The sequence below is a fragment of the Chamaea fasciata genome, unplaced genomic scaffold (genome assembly GCF_029207755.1).
Source record: "Chamaea fasciata isolate MVZ Bird 193981 ecotype frontalis unplaced genomic scaffold, bChaFas1.0.hap1 SCAF_26, whole genome shotgun sequence".
NCBI lineage: Eukaryota > Metazoa > Chordata > Aves > Passeriformes > Sylviidae > Chamaea > Chamaea fasciata.
Genome location: NW_027094111.1, coordinates 1,756,600 through 1,774,754, shown reverse-complemented (window position 1 = coordinate 1,774,754; position 18,155 = coordinate 1,756,600). Strand labels below are relative to the sequence as shown.

Genomic DNA, 18,155 nt, shown 5'->3' with positions numbered 1-18,155 from the left:
TCTTCCTGGTTTATGGTTGCAGGTCCCTTCTGGGTGGTGCTGAGCTCCAGGGCCACCCTTGGGTTGGCTCCCAGCACCACTGCCCAGTAAAACTCTGGAGCAGGGCTGGCTGCCAGCTCCCCTGGACAGATGGGCAGAGCCACGTGCAGTCAGCTTGACATTTTATTGGGTTTATGACAGACAGATGGTTCCCGAGTCAGTGTTGAAGGCCCACACCCCGCACGGGCTCAGGACGGCCCCACAGGTGCTGCCTGGGCTGGCTCCTGGCCAAAGAGCAGCGCCACTGGCCACGAGGGCTGGGCGTGGAGCAGGGGACAGGGCCTGCCGGGCTGTCCCCAGCTCTGCTAGCAGCAACACAAGGTTGGAGAAGCAGCTTTTCTCCCTTCTGCCCTCAGCACAGCAGCCACGCATGCCACCCCGTGGGGCAGGGAGTGCAGTCCACGGCACAGCTGGGAGCCAGGCGTGGCCCCAAGGCCACGGGCATGAGTCACACGGGTCCCTTGGGTGTGGTGGCACCTCCAGTCCCCAGCGCTGGCACAGCTGAGGCCCAGGGGGATGCTGGAGGCAGCTCCCCGGCTGAGAGGCTGCAGGTTCAGTCTCAGAGCCCCCCGACTCGGGGCACTGGTGGGGAAATGACAGGGAGGAGCCTGGCTGAGGTGCAGGAGTCAGGCAGGAGGCACCAGAGCAGCCCTGGCACTTGTTAGCTGATGCTGCCACCCTTCAGGCTTTTACAGGAGACTGTCCCCAGCTTGGTCAGGAAGTTTCTCTGCTTCCACTGCGCAACACAATCCTCAGAGACACGGAAATCGGCCTGGGGAGCAGAACAGGGAGGCAGGGTCAGCCCTGGGATGGTTCATCTCACACCGAGGGGGCAAACAGCCCATTTGGGGTCACCCAGAGGTGGGGACAAGTGTGGCCCTGCTGGATGGAACTCCAGCCACTCCCAGTCCTCACCTGCAGCTTCTCGAAGACCTTCTTCTTGGGCTTGAGCTCCTCGTCGGGCTCCCCACCCTCGTAGCCCTCCACGTAGACACGCTCCCCGGCGCAGCACCCGGCTGGGGGGTCCAGGGGCTCCACTTGACGGGGCTCCCCCACGCTAAGGAGAGGTGTGGAGACACCAGAGTCACCCCAGAGTGCTTCCCAGCTGCCCCTCAGCACCCTGAGGCAGGAGGGGTGGTCCAGCCCTGCCGTCCCCTCTGTCTCTCTCACCTGGAGGCACACAGCACCATGCCCTGCGACTCCACCCCTCTCATCTTCTGGGGTTTGAGGTTGCAGAGCAGCACCACGAGCCTGTCCTGCAGCTGCTCCTTGGGGACAAAGTGCACCAGGCCGCTGACCACGGTGCGGGGCTCGGCCTCGCCCACGTCGATCTTCTCCACGTACAGGCTGTCGGCATCTGGGTGCTGCCAGGGGGAGCAGGGGTGGGCATGGGGTGGCACAGAGGGGTGGCAGACCCCCCCAGGCACACCCCAAATGTCACCCCCACATGGGGAGGTGGCTGTCCTGTCCCCCCATACCTTCTCCACGCTGATCACTTTGCCGACGCGGATGTCCAGCCGGGATGGGATCACGTCCTCCGGCTCTGAGTTCTTGGTGCCCTTCTCTGCAGGCTCTGCAGGGTGAATGGGATGGTCACAGCACTCAGCACAAACCCAGGGAGGTGCTCAGCCCCAAATGCAGGCCCTGGGGGGAATTCCCTTCATGGAATTCCATACCAGAGAGGAAAGTTTCTCCTGTGCTGATTTTCCTCGCCTTTCCCAGTGTTCACCACGGTTGTTTTTGAGCTTCAGAGCTTTTCTCTGACCTCAGCTCCTGGGGGGACTCTGTCCCACTCAGCCCTGCATGGCCAGGGCCCCATTTCCCTGAGCTCCCAAGGCCCCCAGCCCCTCCTTACTGGCTTTGGATGGGGTGGGATACGCAGCACTGCTCAGCTTCTTCAGCTCTGGGCAGTTGAATTTCTCTCTGATGGGGTCGAGCAGTTTGTTCAGGGCCACTTCCACAGAGTTCTTCAGGTCTCCAGGGTGCACAACCTGTGTCAGGACAAAGATATTCCTGTCTGAGGTCACGGGTGGGAGCTGGAGACCAAACAGGGCGGGAAGATGAATCCCAAACCCTTGACCTGATTCCTCTTTGACACTTCTGCCTCCAGCCTATGCTGGGAACAGCTGGGAAGGGTTAAACTGCTGCTGTGCTCCAGATGTGGCTGATGTGGTGCTGTCCTGACCTCACACCCTTCACCCATCCTCTCTCCCCTGGGCTTTCCTGGCTGGGAGCATCCCACACTACCAGGCCACACACCACACCTTTTCCCAGTGCAGACTTCCATCTCCCAGCGCTCCCAGATTGCTCCCAGGAATCTCAGGCAGAAGCTTCAGCCCCTCCCAGCACTCACCTGCTCAGCAAAGTCCTTCTCCAGGGCCTCGTAGGCTGTGTAGGTTTTGTTTCCTCCCCATTTTTCCTCTCGCAGGACCACAAACTCTGCAACAAAACAGGTTTTAAAGCTCAGATTAACTCCAGGCTCGGATAAACCATCCACCCCACTCTGCCCACGAGCAGGGGCTGGGCAGGTGGCACCCAGGGGCAGGGGACACACTCCTGTCCCCTCCTCTTCTCCACACCCAAACGTGGCGAGCCCCTCACCTGACTTGAGGGGGAAGAGGACGTGCTTGATGAAGGACAGGACCCCGTTGTTCTCCACGTTCCCTGGCTCACAGAAAGCTTTCTTCAGCTTCTTCTTCACGTCCTCCTTGCGGTCCAGGAGATCAATCTTGGAGTCCTGCAGCAAGAGATTTCCTCAGCCCTTCACCCAAGGTTTTGCCCAGAAAACTCATGCTGGAGTTGTTGCACCTTCTTATAACCCCGTGTGAGTGGGGAGGGAGAGCTCACCTTCCCTGGGGTGGTTCCCTCTCAGCCCCCAGCCACCAACCTGTCCCCCCAGACCCCCTGAGCACAGCCACATCCAGGACCAACCTCTTCTGACGAGCTCATTTTGCTGCCTGTCAGCCCAGGAACCATCGGGTTCATCAAATGGACTCGCTTGGCGTAGCCCAGGGAAGGGAGGTACTGGGAAAACACAAGGAGGCAAGTCAGAGACGAACCTCATTCAGCTTCAGCTCGCAACCCCTGTTTGCTCCTGGCTCCAGGTAACTTTGGGATCTGGGATAAGAGCACCCAGGAAGGGCAGAGTCACAGGCAGGGATGTGTGGCTGCACAGAGCCCAGCAGCAGCAGCAGCACAGAGAGCTGTGACGTCAGCCAAAATCCCACACACTTCTCTCAATGGGTTTGGGAGTGGCCAAGCCCTCCCTCAGGCCCCAGTCTGGCAGAAATCCCCCATTCCTGACCTTCTCTGCAAAGGTGAAGATCTTCCTCTGATCCACCCCTCCAAACTGCGCGTCCACCTTGAGATATTCCTCATCCAGCGCCTGTGGAGAGACACAGAACCTCGAGGCTGGACCCAAAACAGTCCTGGCCTGTCCTTCGGCGTCTCCTGGGGCACTCCCAGCCTGGGAAGGACGGGAACATTCCAGACTGTTTGCTGGAACAGCAGCTCTGCGCTCGGGCCAGGCTTTGTGTCACACCGCCAGGTGTGACATTGGGGTGGACAACAACGACCTTGACACTCAGCCCCAAACACTCCAGGGTGGCCCCAGCTCTGCCAGCACCTCCCTGAACGCCACACCTGCCTCACCTGCAGGCCTGGGTAGAGCAAACCACTCAGCAAGGGATGCTCCACCTGCTTCACCACCTCTGCCCCTGCCTTCTTGGCGTCGTGCTGCGTCACCACGGAGGAGAGCCGGTACACGTCCAGCGTGTACTCCCTGTGGGAGGGACAGCACCGTCACCACAGGGCACGGGGACAGCTCCGAGAGGGGACAAAGCCTGGAGGCACCTCCTGGAGTGACTCAGCCCCAGGTGAAGCCCTCCCCGGATGCCCCCAGGACTCACTTGCTGAGCTGGTAATCAGTGCCCCGGACGAATTTGAGCTTCTCCAGGGGCACCCCGATGCTCTCCAGCATGGCTTTGATGACGTGCTCGTAGTAACGGGTGCGCAGTTCCAGCAGCTCCCAGGGAGCCTTCATGTTGTCCAGGTAGGCATGGAGGTCGGCAAAGAGGATTGTCACCTAGTACGGGGGACAGGCGGTGTCACCTGGGTGGAGGGAAGCGCTCCTGCTCGCTGGAGGTGCCACCCAGCACGGTGACAATGCCTCACCTCACAGCCAGCCTTCAGGAAATCGGCGATCTTGGACATGGGCACGAAATAGGCCACGTGGGGTTTGCCCGTGGTGGCGGTGCCCCAGTAAATCTTCAGCTCTCGTTCTTTCAGGATGGCCATGAGCTTGTCCTCGCCCAGCACCTCCTGTCAGGGGTCAGAACACACGGAGCTGGGCCTCGCCGGGAATTCACCGGGAGGGAGCTGGGCAGGACAAATCCCGCTGGGCGCCCGGGCTTCACACACGGCGTGTCCCGGCGCTGATCCCCGGGGCTTGCTCTGGCTCAGATCCCCCCATCCCGGCCGCCCCGTGCCCTGATCCTACCCCGTTCCTCCTCTGGGCCCCCAACCCTGCCCTATTCCCCTCGATCCAGCCCCGATCCTCCCGGTACCTGCACCCCATCCTGCCCCAATCGCCCCCGCCCCGGCCCCGATCCAGCCTCCATCAACCCTCCCAGCCCCAATTCCTCCGCCCGTGCCCGATCCAGCCCCGCTCATCCCTGACATCCAGCCCGGACATCCCCGCTTATCCCCGGGGCCCAGCCCCGACCCCGCGGGCCCGGCCCCATCCGCCTCCCGGTACCTGCAGATTCCGCGTGATGAGCTGATACTTCTCCTGCGGGCCGGGCGCGGGCTCCATAGCGGCGGCTGTAGGGCAGGACAGGCCGTTACCGGAGCCCCGGGACGCTCCGGTAGCCCCCGGTACCCCCCGGTCCCCCAAACCCGCCCGGTTCCCCCGCCCGCTCCCACCGACCTGCCCCGGGTTGCATCAGCCCCGCTCGGCGCTCGTCTGCCGCTCCTGCCGATCGCCGAGCTGCCGATGCAATGAGGGAGAGGGAGGGGACGCGCTCCTCCAATCACAGAGCGCCTCGCGCGGCGGGGAGCCCGCGCTCCGCCAATCAGAGGGCGCCTCGCGCTCGTGAGGGCGTGGCCTTGGCGCCGTTAATATGGCGGCGGGTGAGCGCCCTCCCCGCCAGGCCCGGCAGGGCCGGGGCCGCTGCTTTGTCTCAGCGAAATTCAATTTTCCCATCCTTTATTTTGCGGGGTTTTACCCCTTTTTTTCCCGGGGCTCGGGGAGCTCCCCGCGTTGGGGCGGGCCGGGAGGCGGGGCCGGGGGCGGGGCGGGTTTGGCCCCGCCTTGGGGCGGTGCCGTTGGGGCGCCGGTTGGGCGGCGCCCGCTGAGGGACGGGCGGGTCCCTGACGGGGAGAGGCGGGCTCGGTGTCGGCTTCGGTGCCCTCGGTGGGTGGAAAGCGGGGGCTTACCGCCTCCTGAGGTTTTTATCTGGAGGGGGAAAGGCTCCAGGGTGAGCCAAGTGCAGGTTTTTAGTGTCTAAAGCGGCTCCGAGAGAGCTGGAAAGGGACAAAGGCCTGGAGAAACAGGACAAGAGGGAATGGCTTCCCACTGCCAGAGGGAGATGGATATTGGGAAAAAATTCCTCTCTGTGGGGGTGGGGAGGCCCTGGCACAGAGGAGCTGGGGCTGCTCCATCCCTGGCAGTGTCCAAGGCCAGGCTGGAGCAGCCTGGCACAGTGCGAGGTGTCCCTGCCCTGGCAAGGGGGTGCCACTGGATGAGCTTCATGTCCCTTCCAACCCAAACCATTCCGGGATTCCATGGGTAGGAGCTGAATTTTCACATTACCACACTCCACAGGACTAAATCCAGCCGCCTTCTTGTGTGGGGTTTGTGCACACACAGCTGATTCCTGAGGGGTTTTTTTTTTCCCCACAGCACAATTCTGAAAGTGTCCATTGTCATTATTCAGGCAGAGTGACAAGAGGGAGCAGCAGAATTGCCCAGGTTTCATCCCTGGAGTGTGTAACCCTCCCTTTTTTTTTTTTTAAACAATAGTCAAAGATACTGGAAAGATAAAAGACATTCCTTTAAATCCTTGCTCAAAGAGGACAGGAAATACCTTTCCTTTGTCCAAATTCTCCTGCTGGCTGAGAGTCAAGTGCAGGGCTTTCAGGTCCAAAGATTCCTCACTGGGGGAAAACAGGGTTTGTTTGTGAATACTTTGGAACTATTGAGTTTCACAGGAAGGTTCTTTATCTGGTGATCTTGGATTATGATGAGGATTTTGTGTGAGTGTCTCAGTGACTAATTTCCTTACAGGATTCCTCTTCCTTTGCTCAGTTTTTCCCAACCCAAAAAAAGATTTATTTTTTTTTAAGATGCATTTATTTATCTCTGGATGACAGAGGTGGGGATTGAGGCACTTGGAGGTTTTATTTAATGCCTCAGGCGTGTTCTGCAATTTAAGGGATTTGGGATTCCTGGGGTCTGCTGTGAGGGACTGGCAGCAGTTTTGGAGGAGAGGCCACAGCCTGAGGGGGTTTCCAGTCCTTGGGGTTTCCACCGGTGCTGCTTGAGGGGATGAAGGGTTGGTTGGGACCTAAAGAATAGAGATCAAATCGTGGTGGTTTCACCTTCCCTGATAAATTCCAGCATTTGGGGGATCCAGCTGAGTCCCTTTCACTGAGGATGTCACTTTTGCTGGCAGGTTGGAGCTGACTCCTGCTGATTCCTCCTCTGCCGAGGGCTGATCAAAGGCCAGCAGCAGCAGATGAACCTCTAGAGCTGGAAGCAGAGCTGCAGGAAGCCCCAGAGCCATGGGAGACAGTTCCCCTCCTTCCCCAGGGCCCAGTCAGGGGTTCAGACGGGAGCCAGCCCCCAGGGCCAAGAGGCTGTCGGATTCCGCCGTGCAGGTGCAGGCCCTGCACTCAGCTAAGAAAGCCTGTGTGCTGAGGTGTGGCTGCAGCACTACAGATCCAGCAGGGTACCTTCTCCTCCCTTTCCCAGGCTCTGGCTGCTCCCTTTTCCTGGACGAGAGTGGCCAGGACGAGCTTGGGGCCAGTTTTTCCGTGTCCAAGTACGACGACGTGGCCATTTCCCTGGACGTCAGCCGGTGCTTCGACGACAGCGAGCTGGACGACTCCCTGCTGGAGCTGTCAGGCAGCGACAAAGGGAGTTCTCCCTTTGATTACACCGAGGAGGAGATCCAGGAGATCTTGGCTGATGATTCCATGGGAGCTGAGCAGCAGCAGCACCTCGCTGGTGAGAGCCACCTGAGCCCAAGTGGCAGCGGAGAGAGCGACAAGGCCGAGAGCGACTGCACCCCGGGGACATCGGTCGGTGAACTGGCCTCAGAGGTCACAGAGGAGCCAAAGGAAGCCCAGGAGCCTCTCTCCATCAGCTCTGGGTGTGATCCTGGTTTTTTAACTCTGGATGAGGCCCAGCTGCAGCAGGAGCTGGACCTTGACCTGCAGGAGCTGCTGAGCCTGAGCCCGTTTGCCGCCTGTGCCGATGAGGCTCTGGAGGAGAATAACCTGGAGAGAGAAACTTTGGATGCAATGATAGATGATTGCTTAGGGTATTCCACAGCTGCTGGGAGCTGCGTTCCTGAAAAACCCACAGAAGGGGTGATGCCTAAAGGCCAGGAAAGTCAGGATTGCCTGGGAAAATCCGTGCCCTCATCTGACCTTCCCTGTGGGCAGAGCACAGGGGATGAGGGCTCAGCGTCTGTGTTGCCACCAGAAAAAAAACTTCCCAAAGCAACCACGAGCTGTTCCTCGAGGGAAACAGGCTCTTCAGAGGATGCTGAAAGGGAATCCCCAGGAGCTGAGCAGCCACCAGGCAGCACGAAAGTAAACTCACGTCTTCATTATTGTAACTTGAGTGTTTTTAATCCCAGTCCCTTTGGATTTGTCCACGTGCACACAAGTGTTGGGTTTATACAGGGGAGGTTTTTCAAGTGGATTTCTATATATATAAGCAAAATTTACATGGAAAAGTTTTATTCCACATTAATCCCCTTTTCCCTTCCCTTTCCAGTTAAGTGACACAGCTGTAGGCCAGACTGGGCAGGAAGAGCCACCCAGTGGGAGCAAAAGTGGCAGAGTAATTCCAGTCCCACAGGAGGAGGAAGAAAGGTAAATTCTTAGGAAATCTGCACTTTGAAAACCATCCCAGCTGTTTCCTCCACCACTTCCTTGCTGGGTTTATTCCTATTTTTTTTCATTAAATTACACTGAAACAGTGGAGAAACAACAAACATTTCACCCTGTAAGCTACTGGAAGAGGGGGAAGAATGTCGGGAAACGGGGAAGGAGGTGTGTCGGGCAGATTTGGGTCCGCAGGCAGGAGAGGGGACCTTTGTGCCGCTCGGGCTCCCCCGGCTGCTCCTCCCGGAGCCGTTCCCTGCAGGTGGCAGCAGCAGAGCGGGTGGCGATGTTGCTCCTGCTCTTCCCCGCTCCCGGAGGCGGCACATCGGGGTTTTTCCCCCCCCGTTCTGGGCGTTGCTGTTGTGTGGAAAAGCCGCTTTTGGAGAGCTCCCTGCGGGTTCCCGTTGTGGTCAGCGGGGCGCTGAGCGGCCGGGTGGCTCAGCTGCTTTGCTCTCGGCGTGTTTGATCTTTGCAGCTTTACTCAAATAAATACTTTTTATTTTTTTTTAAAATTTTTTTTTCAATCCCAGAGCGGTGCTACAAAAATGTGATGTCTGCCACAGTTCTGCAGGGCTCTCTGCCCTCTCTGTCAGCTATAACCTAATTGAACAAATAACCTAAAAAATAATTAACACTAATTATTATTTTCAAGGCCGGATCAACGGATCTGCATTTCAGAAGCTCAGCCTGAGCAAAAGAAATGTTTCTCTCCAGGCTGTGCCCATCCAAGTGAGGAAAAGTGTGGCTATTACCTCAGGTAACCCCCAGGTGGGGATGACATGAGGCTGGTGGGAAGGGAAAAATTGGTCTCCTGGCTGGCTGGATGGACTTGAATTCTTTGTTTGGAGTGTTGTTTGTTTTCAGAGGGGAATAAAAAGGTGCCTGTGACACTTTTGTGCACTGCCATACACAAAATTCCTGCACAGGAATCAGCCTGGCTCCAGGGCTGGCTCCGAGGAGTTTCAGAGATATCTGAATTATTGTGAAATATTGTGAAGGGGAGTTGGTGTGGAAAATCAGGGATACTCCCAAAGCAGGTTTGTATTCACTGGGAAAAGCAGAGCTGAGCTCTGGCTTGTTCTGTTGGGGATTATCTTGGTTCTGTCAATTCACAACAACCCCAGAATCACTAAAATTGGAAAAGACCTCCAAGAACATCGAGTTCCCACCTTATCACCAGCCCAGAGCACTGAGTGCCACGTCCAGTCCTTCCTTGGACATCTCCTCCAGGACTGCATCACTTCCCTGAAACCTGTGAACTCACACTGGGGAAATCTTGAGCTCAGATGCTGAGATCTGGCCCCAGGCTGAGGGAATTGAGCTCAAATGCTGAGATTTGGTCCCAGACTGAGGGAATTGAGCTCAAATGCTGAGATTTGGACTCAGACTGGGGGAATCTTGAGCTCAAATGCTGAGATTTGGCCCCAGACTGAGGGAATTGAGCTCAAATGCTGAGATTTGGACTCAGACTGGGAGAATCTTTAGCTCAGGTGCTGGGATTTGGATTCAGACTGAGGGACTCTTGAGCTCGAGTGCTGGGATTTGGGTTTATTTTTTGACACCTTCTCTGTGTTGCCTCAGTGGTGTCATCCAAGAGCCACCGACTGCGGGGGTGCGGAAAGGAAGGTGCTGCAAAGAGCAGGTTTGGATTTCAGCTCATGGGTGGCAGCTGACGGGTAGGACTGGGATGTTCTGAGAGGCAAAATATTCTGGTAGCTTCCAGCCACGGCTCCCTGTGGTTATTTTGAGTGTTCATGGGTGCAATAATTGCCATTTCTTGCGAGGCACAAGGAGCTGACAGTTGTGTGTGTGTGTGGAGCCTGCACTTAGGCAGGCAGCAGGAACAGCTGCATCGCCACAGGGCTGCTTCCACAAGATGAATCCAGCATAAGTAATGCAGAGAGGGGAACGAGGCAGGGAAAGCTAAAATGGCCTGTTTTCTCTTGCTTTCAAATTAAAAATGCAAGACGTATGTTGTGAGTCAGAGAAAATCAGGCAGGAGCTCTAAACGAGCGAGGCTGACAAGTTGAAATCGAGCTCTCTTATGCTGGGGAAGAACATTGTCTGTGATGCACACAATTTGATTTTCTTATTAGTAGTGCAAACCTTTCTTATTCCAAATAGCTGTAGGCTTGGAATCCAGCCCGACAGATGGCGTGGGCTCTGCCAGTTTGTCCCGGGTGGAAAGCTGCTGGGTGGGCTGGCAGTGCCCTCTGTGTGCTGTCCCCTCTGCACCCGGGGCTGCAGCACTGTCCTGGGTGTGTCGTTTGCATAGGAAATGCTGAGTGATCCCAAGGAATTCATGAAGGAAAAAAAAAAATAAAAATCAGCAGGTTTAGAGCCAGCAAGGGAATTCCTTCTGGGAAGCAGTTGCTAATATATTGCTGCTACAAATCTTCAGCTCTGCTTTGAGTTGCAAATCTCCTGGCATTTGTCTCAGGGTAATGTTTGCTTTGCTATCCCATCTTTTACGTAATCTGTCTGTTCTTCCTTGGATCCTGCTGCTGTGCTGTCTGAGGGAATTCCAGGCTGGCTCCTGGAGAGATTTTGTCTTTTCCCTCATCTGCACGGTGGCTTGCACTTGCAGGAAATGCAACTTTCATATATATAAATATATACAAGAAATGCAACCTCCATATATATAAACCCCATTTTTCATATATATATATATATATTTTTTTTTTTTAATCTGCATATATCTCATATATGTTCTTATGTTGGGTGATGGAGTGCTAAAAGTCACGCTGCCTAGTTGGGGAAAAAAAATCCTTTTATATTCAGAATAAACTTCTGACATTGAGCCATCTCCAGTGTGTTGGGAGACAACCCCGTGGCTCTACTTGTGCTTCCTCTCATTCCGCTTTCTAGATGCTGTTAAATCCTACTATATTCATTTATTTGCAGCTTCCCTTAAGAATTGAAATGCTGCTGAGGCTGTGCTGGAGCAGATGTAAAAATGAGCTGTGATTTGAGCATCTGCTTGGCAATGGGGGGGCTGATAATTGACCACACAAGATTTCTGCCAGCTGACCATTTGTCAGCGTTTGCACTTTGTTATTGCCCTTTAGCCAGCAGCAAAATGGAATTATTTCCTTCCTGATGAGATCCTCCTTGGCAATTCCGGGGCTGGATCAGCTACACAAGTACTGAGGCTCCTAAAACTGTGTGATTTGGAGCAGAATCACAGAAAGGGTTGGGTTGGAAGGGACCTTAAAGATCGTCCTGTTCCACCCCCTGCTGTGAGCAGGGAACCTTCCACTGCTCCAGGCACCTCTGGGATGCTGAGCTGGCTCCTGCCTGACCTCCATCCATTTTTTTTTTCCCCCCAACCAGGATTCCATCAGGAGCTCTCCTTGAGGCTTGGTGTGCTTGCTAGAGGTTTTTGATGCTTTTAAAATTTTTATCAGCCTTCTCACAACCTGGCAGAAACCTGATAAATTATTTCCTTGGATCTCCCCGGAATCAAAGGGAGAGGAGGAGGAAATACCTCATAAAGAGGCACAAACCATCTGGTTTTACTGTAATAACAAAGATCAATATCTTTAAAAAAACAGACAGTGTGTTTAAGGTGATGGAAAGGGAGAGCAGTGTCAGGGAACAGATGGAGAAACAAATCTGTGAAATACAAATGAACTCTTTGCTAGCAGACTCTGCCTTGAAAGACTCTGGTCTCTTGATTGATGCTGAGCTGGCTGAGGGGAAGAAAAATCCTCAATCTTGAAGCAGTTTTTACCTGCCCAAATTAATTTTGCTTGGCTGGAGAGCGGGCAGGGAAGGTGCAGGGCTGGGGCTGTGCTGACATAAAGGGAGAATTCCATTTCGTGGCTGAGCTCAGGAGGGAGATTTCACTTCAAAGCAAATGAAATCCACCTCCAAACCCTAAATTTCAAGAGATGTGGGACGGGGTAGGAATTGATAAAGTGGATTTCTAAGTTTATGGTGAGGGGAGTGAGAAGTTACCTGGGTTCAGAGTGTGATGCTCCTGGTCCAGGGACTTCTCTAGTGGCAAAGCTGAAATAATCCGAGCTCTTGGTTTCTAAATGAGTGGAACTTGTCTGAAAACCTCATCCCAAATCTCTAGTTTGGGCTAGACTGTTGTGGAAGGAGTGAGGATGTGCCCAAGGAGACAGAACTGCAAAGGTTTTAAACACTGTTCCATGGCAGCTGAGTTTATCCTGCCCCCTTTCCTCAGGCCAAAAGGCCTCTGAGCCCTGGGGTGGATGATGAGGCACTGGGATAACTTCCTCCAAATATTTGGTGGGATTAATCTGCCCCTGGGACTTCCCCTCTTGGAGAGGAGCTCCAATCTTTTCCTGGAGTGAGTCAGGGTGAAGGTTTGTCCGAGTCCTTGTCTCTCCTCAGGGGTGAAAAGTGCACCCCTGGCAGTAGGAAATGTTCCCTCTGTTTTTATGACACATTTCACCTCTGACTCAGGAGGTCAAGGGAGGGAACTGAGATGTAGGAAGGCTCAAAATCTGTAAAAAATTGGTGTTTTCTTCTACACTTAGTGCGGACAATGGAAACTGCTGTGTATGGTAAGAGTTTGCCTTGGGGAGCCTCCCTTCCTCCCAAACAACCCGTGGATTTCTCAAGGAAAACTTCTCAAAATCCCTTCTAGAATTATCAGTTTTTTGGCAAGAAGTTGTTCCTTTGGGTAAATAGCAGCTGGTCCTGCAGTTCCTGAAGGAGACCTGGGATTGCTGGGGAGACTCTGAGTTCCCTGGGAAGGAGCTGTGATTCACATCCATCACATGACTGCAGCATGGAAAAACCTTGGAGTTTGGCCTGGGCTCTGTGCTGTGCTGAATTTTACCCTGGGAAGGGCAAAATTCCAAGGAATTGGCCTTTCCCTGAGCTCTTGAGTGGAATCCAGACCAAGCTGCTTTGGCTGGAGCCCTTCTGGTCACTGCCTGTTCCTGCTGAGCAGTGAAAATAAAACTCTCTGTGCTGTGACAGAGGTGACAACCCGGTGCCAGGCAGATGTTCCTGCTCCAAACCAGATGTTTGGACAGTGGCTTTGCAGGAGTGACCCCCGTGGCTGGATTTTGCTTTGAAAACCAGATGGTTTTGCAGTTCAGAAATGTGATTTCCTGAGTTAGGCTCGTCCCTGTGCATAAATAAGATCAAAATAAGGCAGCAAAGTTGGGTTTTTTTCGAAACACAGATGAGGCAAAGCTTTGTAGCACTGAGGCCTGCAGATAACCAAGCCCCTTGAAGTAGTTTGGGTTTTAATCTTATTTTCCTGAGGCTGCCTAAAGTTTGTGGAGTTTTGTCTTGCTATTTCAGAACGTGCAAATGAGAGGGTTTAAAGAGGGTGCAGCACTTTGTGAGGAAAATTTACTTTTTGTTTGAAGTTGAACCTTCAGCCTTTGTGGTGGGGCCAGGCAGAAAGGAGCTTTGCAAAGGAAGTGATGAAGCACCAGGCAGAATTCCTGAAAGGAACTTTGATGTTCTCACTTTCTCAAGGTGCCTCCTTAGGATGCGGTTTCGCTTTGAAAACCTCCTACCAAGAACATCAGGTACCAGCTGCAAGCACCGAGGGAATGGAGATTTGTTTTTCAGAGATGCTGCTGCTCCAGCCTCATCCAAATCCTCCTCTCGTGTTTGTTTTAATTTTTTGACCGACTTTTTTTTTTGCAGAAATCCCCTCAATTCCAGCCCATACCCAGTGGGTGAGCAAGAACTTGGCCAAACACCAGGATTTCTAGAGAATTCCTGAACACTTTCAGTGCAACCCCATTGGATTCTGCTGCTTTTTGTGCTGGTTCTTGTTCTGCATTTAGAGGTGTTAATTGGTCTGGTTTTCAGTGGTTTTAAGTTTCATTTGTAACTTCTTCTGCAAAAGCATTTCAGGAGATTTGCACTCGAGTTTATAAATATTTTTGCAGCTTTTAGATGTCATTTTCTTTTTTCTCTGCTGTGCTACTGAGCAACTCCAAATGAGTTGGAGGTGGATAGGTTGATCTTCCCAATGTTCTTCCCAGGGGTGCCAGCAGGGACCTTGTGACTCCTTTAGGTATTTATAGGTGGAATTTTGGAGAGCAAATTAAGTTTATTCAGGCAGCAAATCATCTCATATTTTTATCATTGCAATCTGACTATTTTTGGGGATGCTTTTGGCTCATGTGATCTTAAAGAAATCAAAGTTTTGGCTCAGTGCTGATGATTTTTTTTTTAGGTGGTTCATAGATTTTATTCTTTGGCACCCAGAGTGGGACAGGACTTTGGAAACCCTGAACGTGCAGGGACTGAGACAGGAGGAATGGAAATAATTTGTCCGGAGGATCAGCAGTGAAGTTTGGAGCAGAACCTGACTGCACAAACTCCCAGAATGCAGGCAGGAAGGAACCCATGGACACCACTTTTGGGGCTGGGGCATGGCCAGTGTCAGGGTTTTGCCATGTGTCAGGTCCTAAAAGCCACCAGAGCCTCCCAGGTGATTTTTACCTCTGTAAATTTTATTTACAGTGAGCTTTTGCATTGAGGGAGAAGTAGAAATCCTTTGGAAGCCACGTGAGAGTTGTCAGCACGTGGTGGTTCGTGGCTTTTAAACCAGTCAACCCCACAAATTAAGTTTTTTGAAAAAGGAATCATTTCCATGTGCCCTGGGGACAATTTCACCTGATATCCATGGAATCCCAGCACGGTTTGGGTTGGAAAGGACGTAAAGGTCATTCACATCATCTCAGTCAGGGCAAGGACACCTCCCAATATCCCAGGTTGTTCCAATCCCTGTCCAGCCTGGCCTTGGACACTTCCAGGGTTGGAAATTCTCAGCTAGCAGCTCCTGACCACACCAGGGAGGTGCTGATGGTGTCTCCAGGGGCAGAAGGGGGGGTTTGTGTTCTTTGGGAATGTAAATCTCTGCCATGAAGCAGCTCTGCCCTTTGGGGTGGATTGAGGCTTCTGGGCAGCTTTAGTGCTGCAAATTTCCCTCTTTGACCTTGCGAATGATTCACATCTGAATGGTGGAGAGAGGAGGGAGGATTGTGGATTAAGCCTTCATGGCAGGACAGGGTGTTTTGCTGTGTGTTTGCTGTTAGGGAGCAGCCAAGGGCCCTGCTGATGATTTTTGCTGTCATAGAACCCAGTGATATCAATAAAAACTGGAACAAAACCGGCTTCGTGCGAGCCCTGCGCGAGCGCTGATGAAATGCCTCACAATTAAAAATGTAATTGTGTTCATCGATGTATTTCAGCCAGCCAACAGCAGCTGGAAAACGACGAGACTGAAATGAAATCACTTTGGGGGGGGGGGTGGGGTGGGGTGGTTTCCTGCCTTCCTCTCAAAAACTAACCAGCTCTTCCCTGTAAGGGGGAGGAAACGACACCCTGAAATGGGAAATAGTGCCAGCTGATAATATTCTCCCTTTGGTTCGAGAGGATATTTAGGTGCAGAACGAGTCTGGATGGTATAAATAGGTTTTATTTAGCAGTTTGGTGGCATTAAAGGTGGGGGTTTTGTGAGTTCAAAAGGACTACGATGCTGCAAAGTGTCAAATGGCATCGTGGGGCTCTGTCGTTACTGCCACTCAAAGGTTCTGCTTCCAGCACGTCCAGATTCCAAGGAAAAAGAGGATTTTTCTGGCTGCCAGCTTTGCTGCCTCCATCTGGGAATCTGAAATTCAAGCTGTGCCTTCCCCGGCTCTGTCACTAATAATGAAGATTCTTCATTTGGAACTTACTTAACCAAAATTGAGGCTGAAGGAGAATCCATCTTTTTTTTTTTTTTTCCATCAAGACGTGTGGGCTGCAGCACCACCGAGGGGGAAACAGCATCATTTTGATGCCTGAGGTCACCAAACAATTCAATAGACGCCAGATTTGTGGAGGAAACAGAAGATATTTTAGCATAACAAGCGTGCCTCGATCGGGCAGCTTTTTAACAAACACTGGAGAAGGATTGAATTTGGTCAGCTCCGCTTCCAGACGAGGCTGTAATAGCTCATTACACATCGTTAGGAAGCTTATTTTTCTTTTTCCCCCCCTTTTTTTTTGGTTTTTTTTTTTTTTTTTTTTTTTTTTTTCTGCGAATCTGGGGGAAATTACATTTGGTGGAGAACATATGGTGTCATCTTCATCTCTCTCCTCGGGAAGCGCGGGCCTCGCCGAGGTGCCGTGTTTTTGCTGGGGGAAAATGGATGTGCAGCTGTGACATTGGCTTTGGAGTGATGTCACCTCTCACGTCTTTGGCAAACGCTGCCATCAGCAGCCTGTTCCTCTCTCCCTTGGCATCTCCTCCAGTAAAAAAAAAAAAAAAAAAAAAGGAAAAAAAAAGAAAAGCCCTTACCAGCTGAGATTATGCTAACACTTTTCCCTCCGTGTAGGTGTTTCCTCCTCGGCTTCTATTGAAGTGGCAGGGAATAAAAAAAAAAAAAAAAAAACCCAACCCAACAAAACCTCGTGTTCCCGTTTCCCTCGGAGCACGGAGCCTGTGCCTGGTGGCCCGGGGGAGGGGGTGACAAGTGGCTGGGGCTGTGTTGTGAGTTGGAAGGACACGCTGTGCAGGATTTGTTTGCTCCACACTTCCTCCCGCGGCTCCTCTTTGCTAAACTCGTGGGGGAGGAATCTATTGGTTAAATTGTACTTGTAGGCATAATATTACAGTGCTGGGAAAGGAGGGAGGAGAGCGGCGCTCAACTCCGAACACGCCCTGGGTGTGCTGGCAAAAGGCTTTTGTTTGCAGCTCCCTCTGCTCCTATTGTGGCCCCGAATCTCTGCTCAGTTGGTTCTTGGAAATCAACGGGATTCATCCCGAGCCAGCTGGGAGGGCTTCGCTTTCCGAGATCAGCAGGGAATCAGCCTCTCCGGGATCCCTGGCACAGCAGCCCACTCCCACTTGCTGCTTTTTAGGATTTATTGAAACCTCCCTTTTGCAGCTCCCGCTTCCAACAATGAGTCAAAATCAGCAGTCAGGGCAAAAACACGTGGGGGGACGTGGGTGGTCTGGAGGGTGTGTTGTGCTGTGGCCCAGCATGACTTCCCTGAGTGTGTCTTGAGTTTATTTTTGCTTGATCTCCTGCCTTTGTTGACTGTAAAACACCTCAGGAGTATCTTTTGGCAGCTGCTGATGGGAGCGAGGTCTCTGTTCTAAAGATGGGTTTAGGACTGAGCTCACGCAGGGGCTGACTCGCATGGGTTACTTAATACCCAGACAGCAGTTAAAGCTTTGATGTTTATGACCCTCTGAACAGCAGCATTTCAAGTAACTTTCTTCTCCCATAACCTCTGCCTAAAGTGTGGATTTACTCCTTCACCTCAATTCAGAGTGGCTGAAAAATTTCCTTGAAGGGAATCACTTGAACTGAGTGTTTTGGGGTCCCTGTCTGAGCTGAATTCTGCCAGCCCCCATTTGTTTCTCCTCACAAACAACATTTCCATACTCTCCGAGCCTGCAGTTATGGGTTATCAAATGCAGGTTATCAAAAATAACCCTGTCACCTCCTGCCACATGTGAATATTGAACTCTGCCCCAAACTGACACTTTAAATTTAATTCTGTTCTACCAAATGAGTGATCACATCTCTGTGCATGGAAAGAAATAGCTTCAACCTGTCCCTAGGGAACAACAACTGTGGGGGGGAAAAAAAAGGGATATGGTCTGAATTCCCAGGGACAACTGGCTTTAAAAACAGACACACACCCCCCCCAGGCTGCCAAATTACCAGGCTGGATTTCCTCTGGAGCAGCTCTCCGAGGGCTGCTTGCTTGGCTGTCTGCTCCAGGATTAGGAGAGAGCATCTCCCTTATCATTTTGCACATGCTGTACCATCTGTCCTAAATCTCCCTTTGTAGGGCTGTGGATTCCAAGTGCTATTTCTTCCTTAGGAGATAACAGACATGGCTGAAGAATTTTGCTAGGTAGGGCTGGGCTGTTATTTATGATGCAAGTTTTTTTTTTTTGGTCCTGCAGCCAGAACCAACTTTGAACCTCCTTGGATTTCTCCACCAGACACTAAGAAAATATTTTAGGTTGTAGGTCTGTGTAGGTTTTAGGTCTG

General features: G+C 52.6%; 1 protein-coding gene and 1 long non-coding RNA gene across 2 annotated transcripts; one reads left to right on the top strand and one right to left on the bottom strand.

Annotated features, from left to right (window-relative positions):
* Positions 1–148: 148 nt before the first annotated feature.
* YARS1 (tyrosyl-tRNA synthetase 1) lies at positions 149–5,024 on the bottom strand. Its single transcript, XM_066204277.1, has 14 exons — positions 4,967–5,024; positions 4,796–4,860; positions 4,213–4,359; positions 3,948–4,123; positions 3,691–3,820; positions 3,344–3,424; positions 2,971–3,063; positions 2,641–2,776; positions 2,393–2,478; positions 1,895–2,030; positions 1,518–1,612; positions 1,210–1,403; positions 955–1,096; positions 149–811 (listed from the first exon to the last, which is right to left on the bottom strand). The coding sequence occupies exons 1-14, from the start codon at positions 4,980–4,982 to the stop codon at positions 701–703; spliced, it is 1,608 nt and encodes a 535-aa protein (XP_066060374.1). The 5' UTR covers positions 4,983–5,024; the 3' UTR covers positions 149–700.
* A 2,624-nt stretch (positions 5,025–7,648) lies between these two features.
* Positions 7,649–9,012, top strand: LOC136301564 (uncharacterized). Its single transcript, XR_010723900.1, has 3 exons — positions 7,649–7,857; positions 8,045–8,142; positions 8,807–9,012. It is a non-coding gene; the product is annotated as an uncharacterized lncRNA (long non-coding RNA).
* Positions 9,013–18,155: the final 9,143 nt, after the last annotated feature.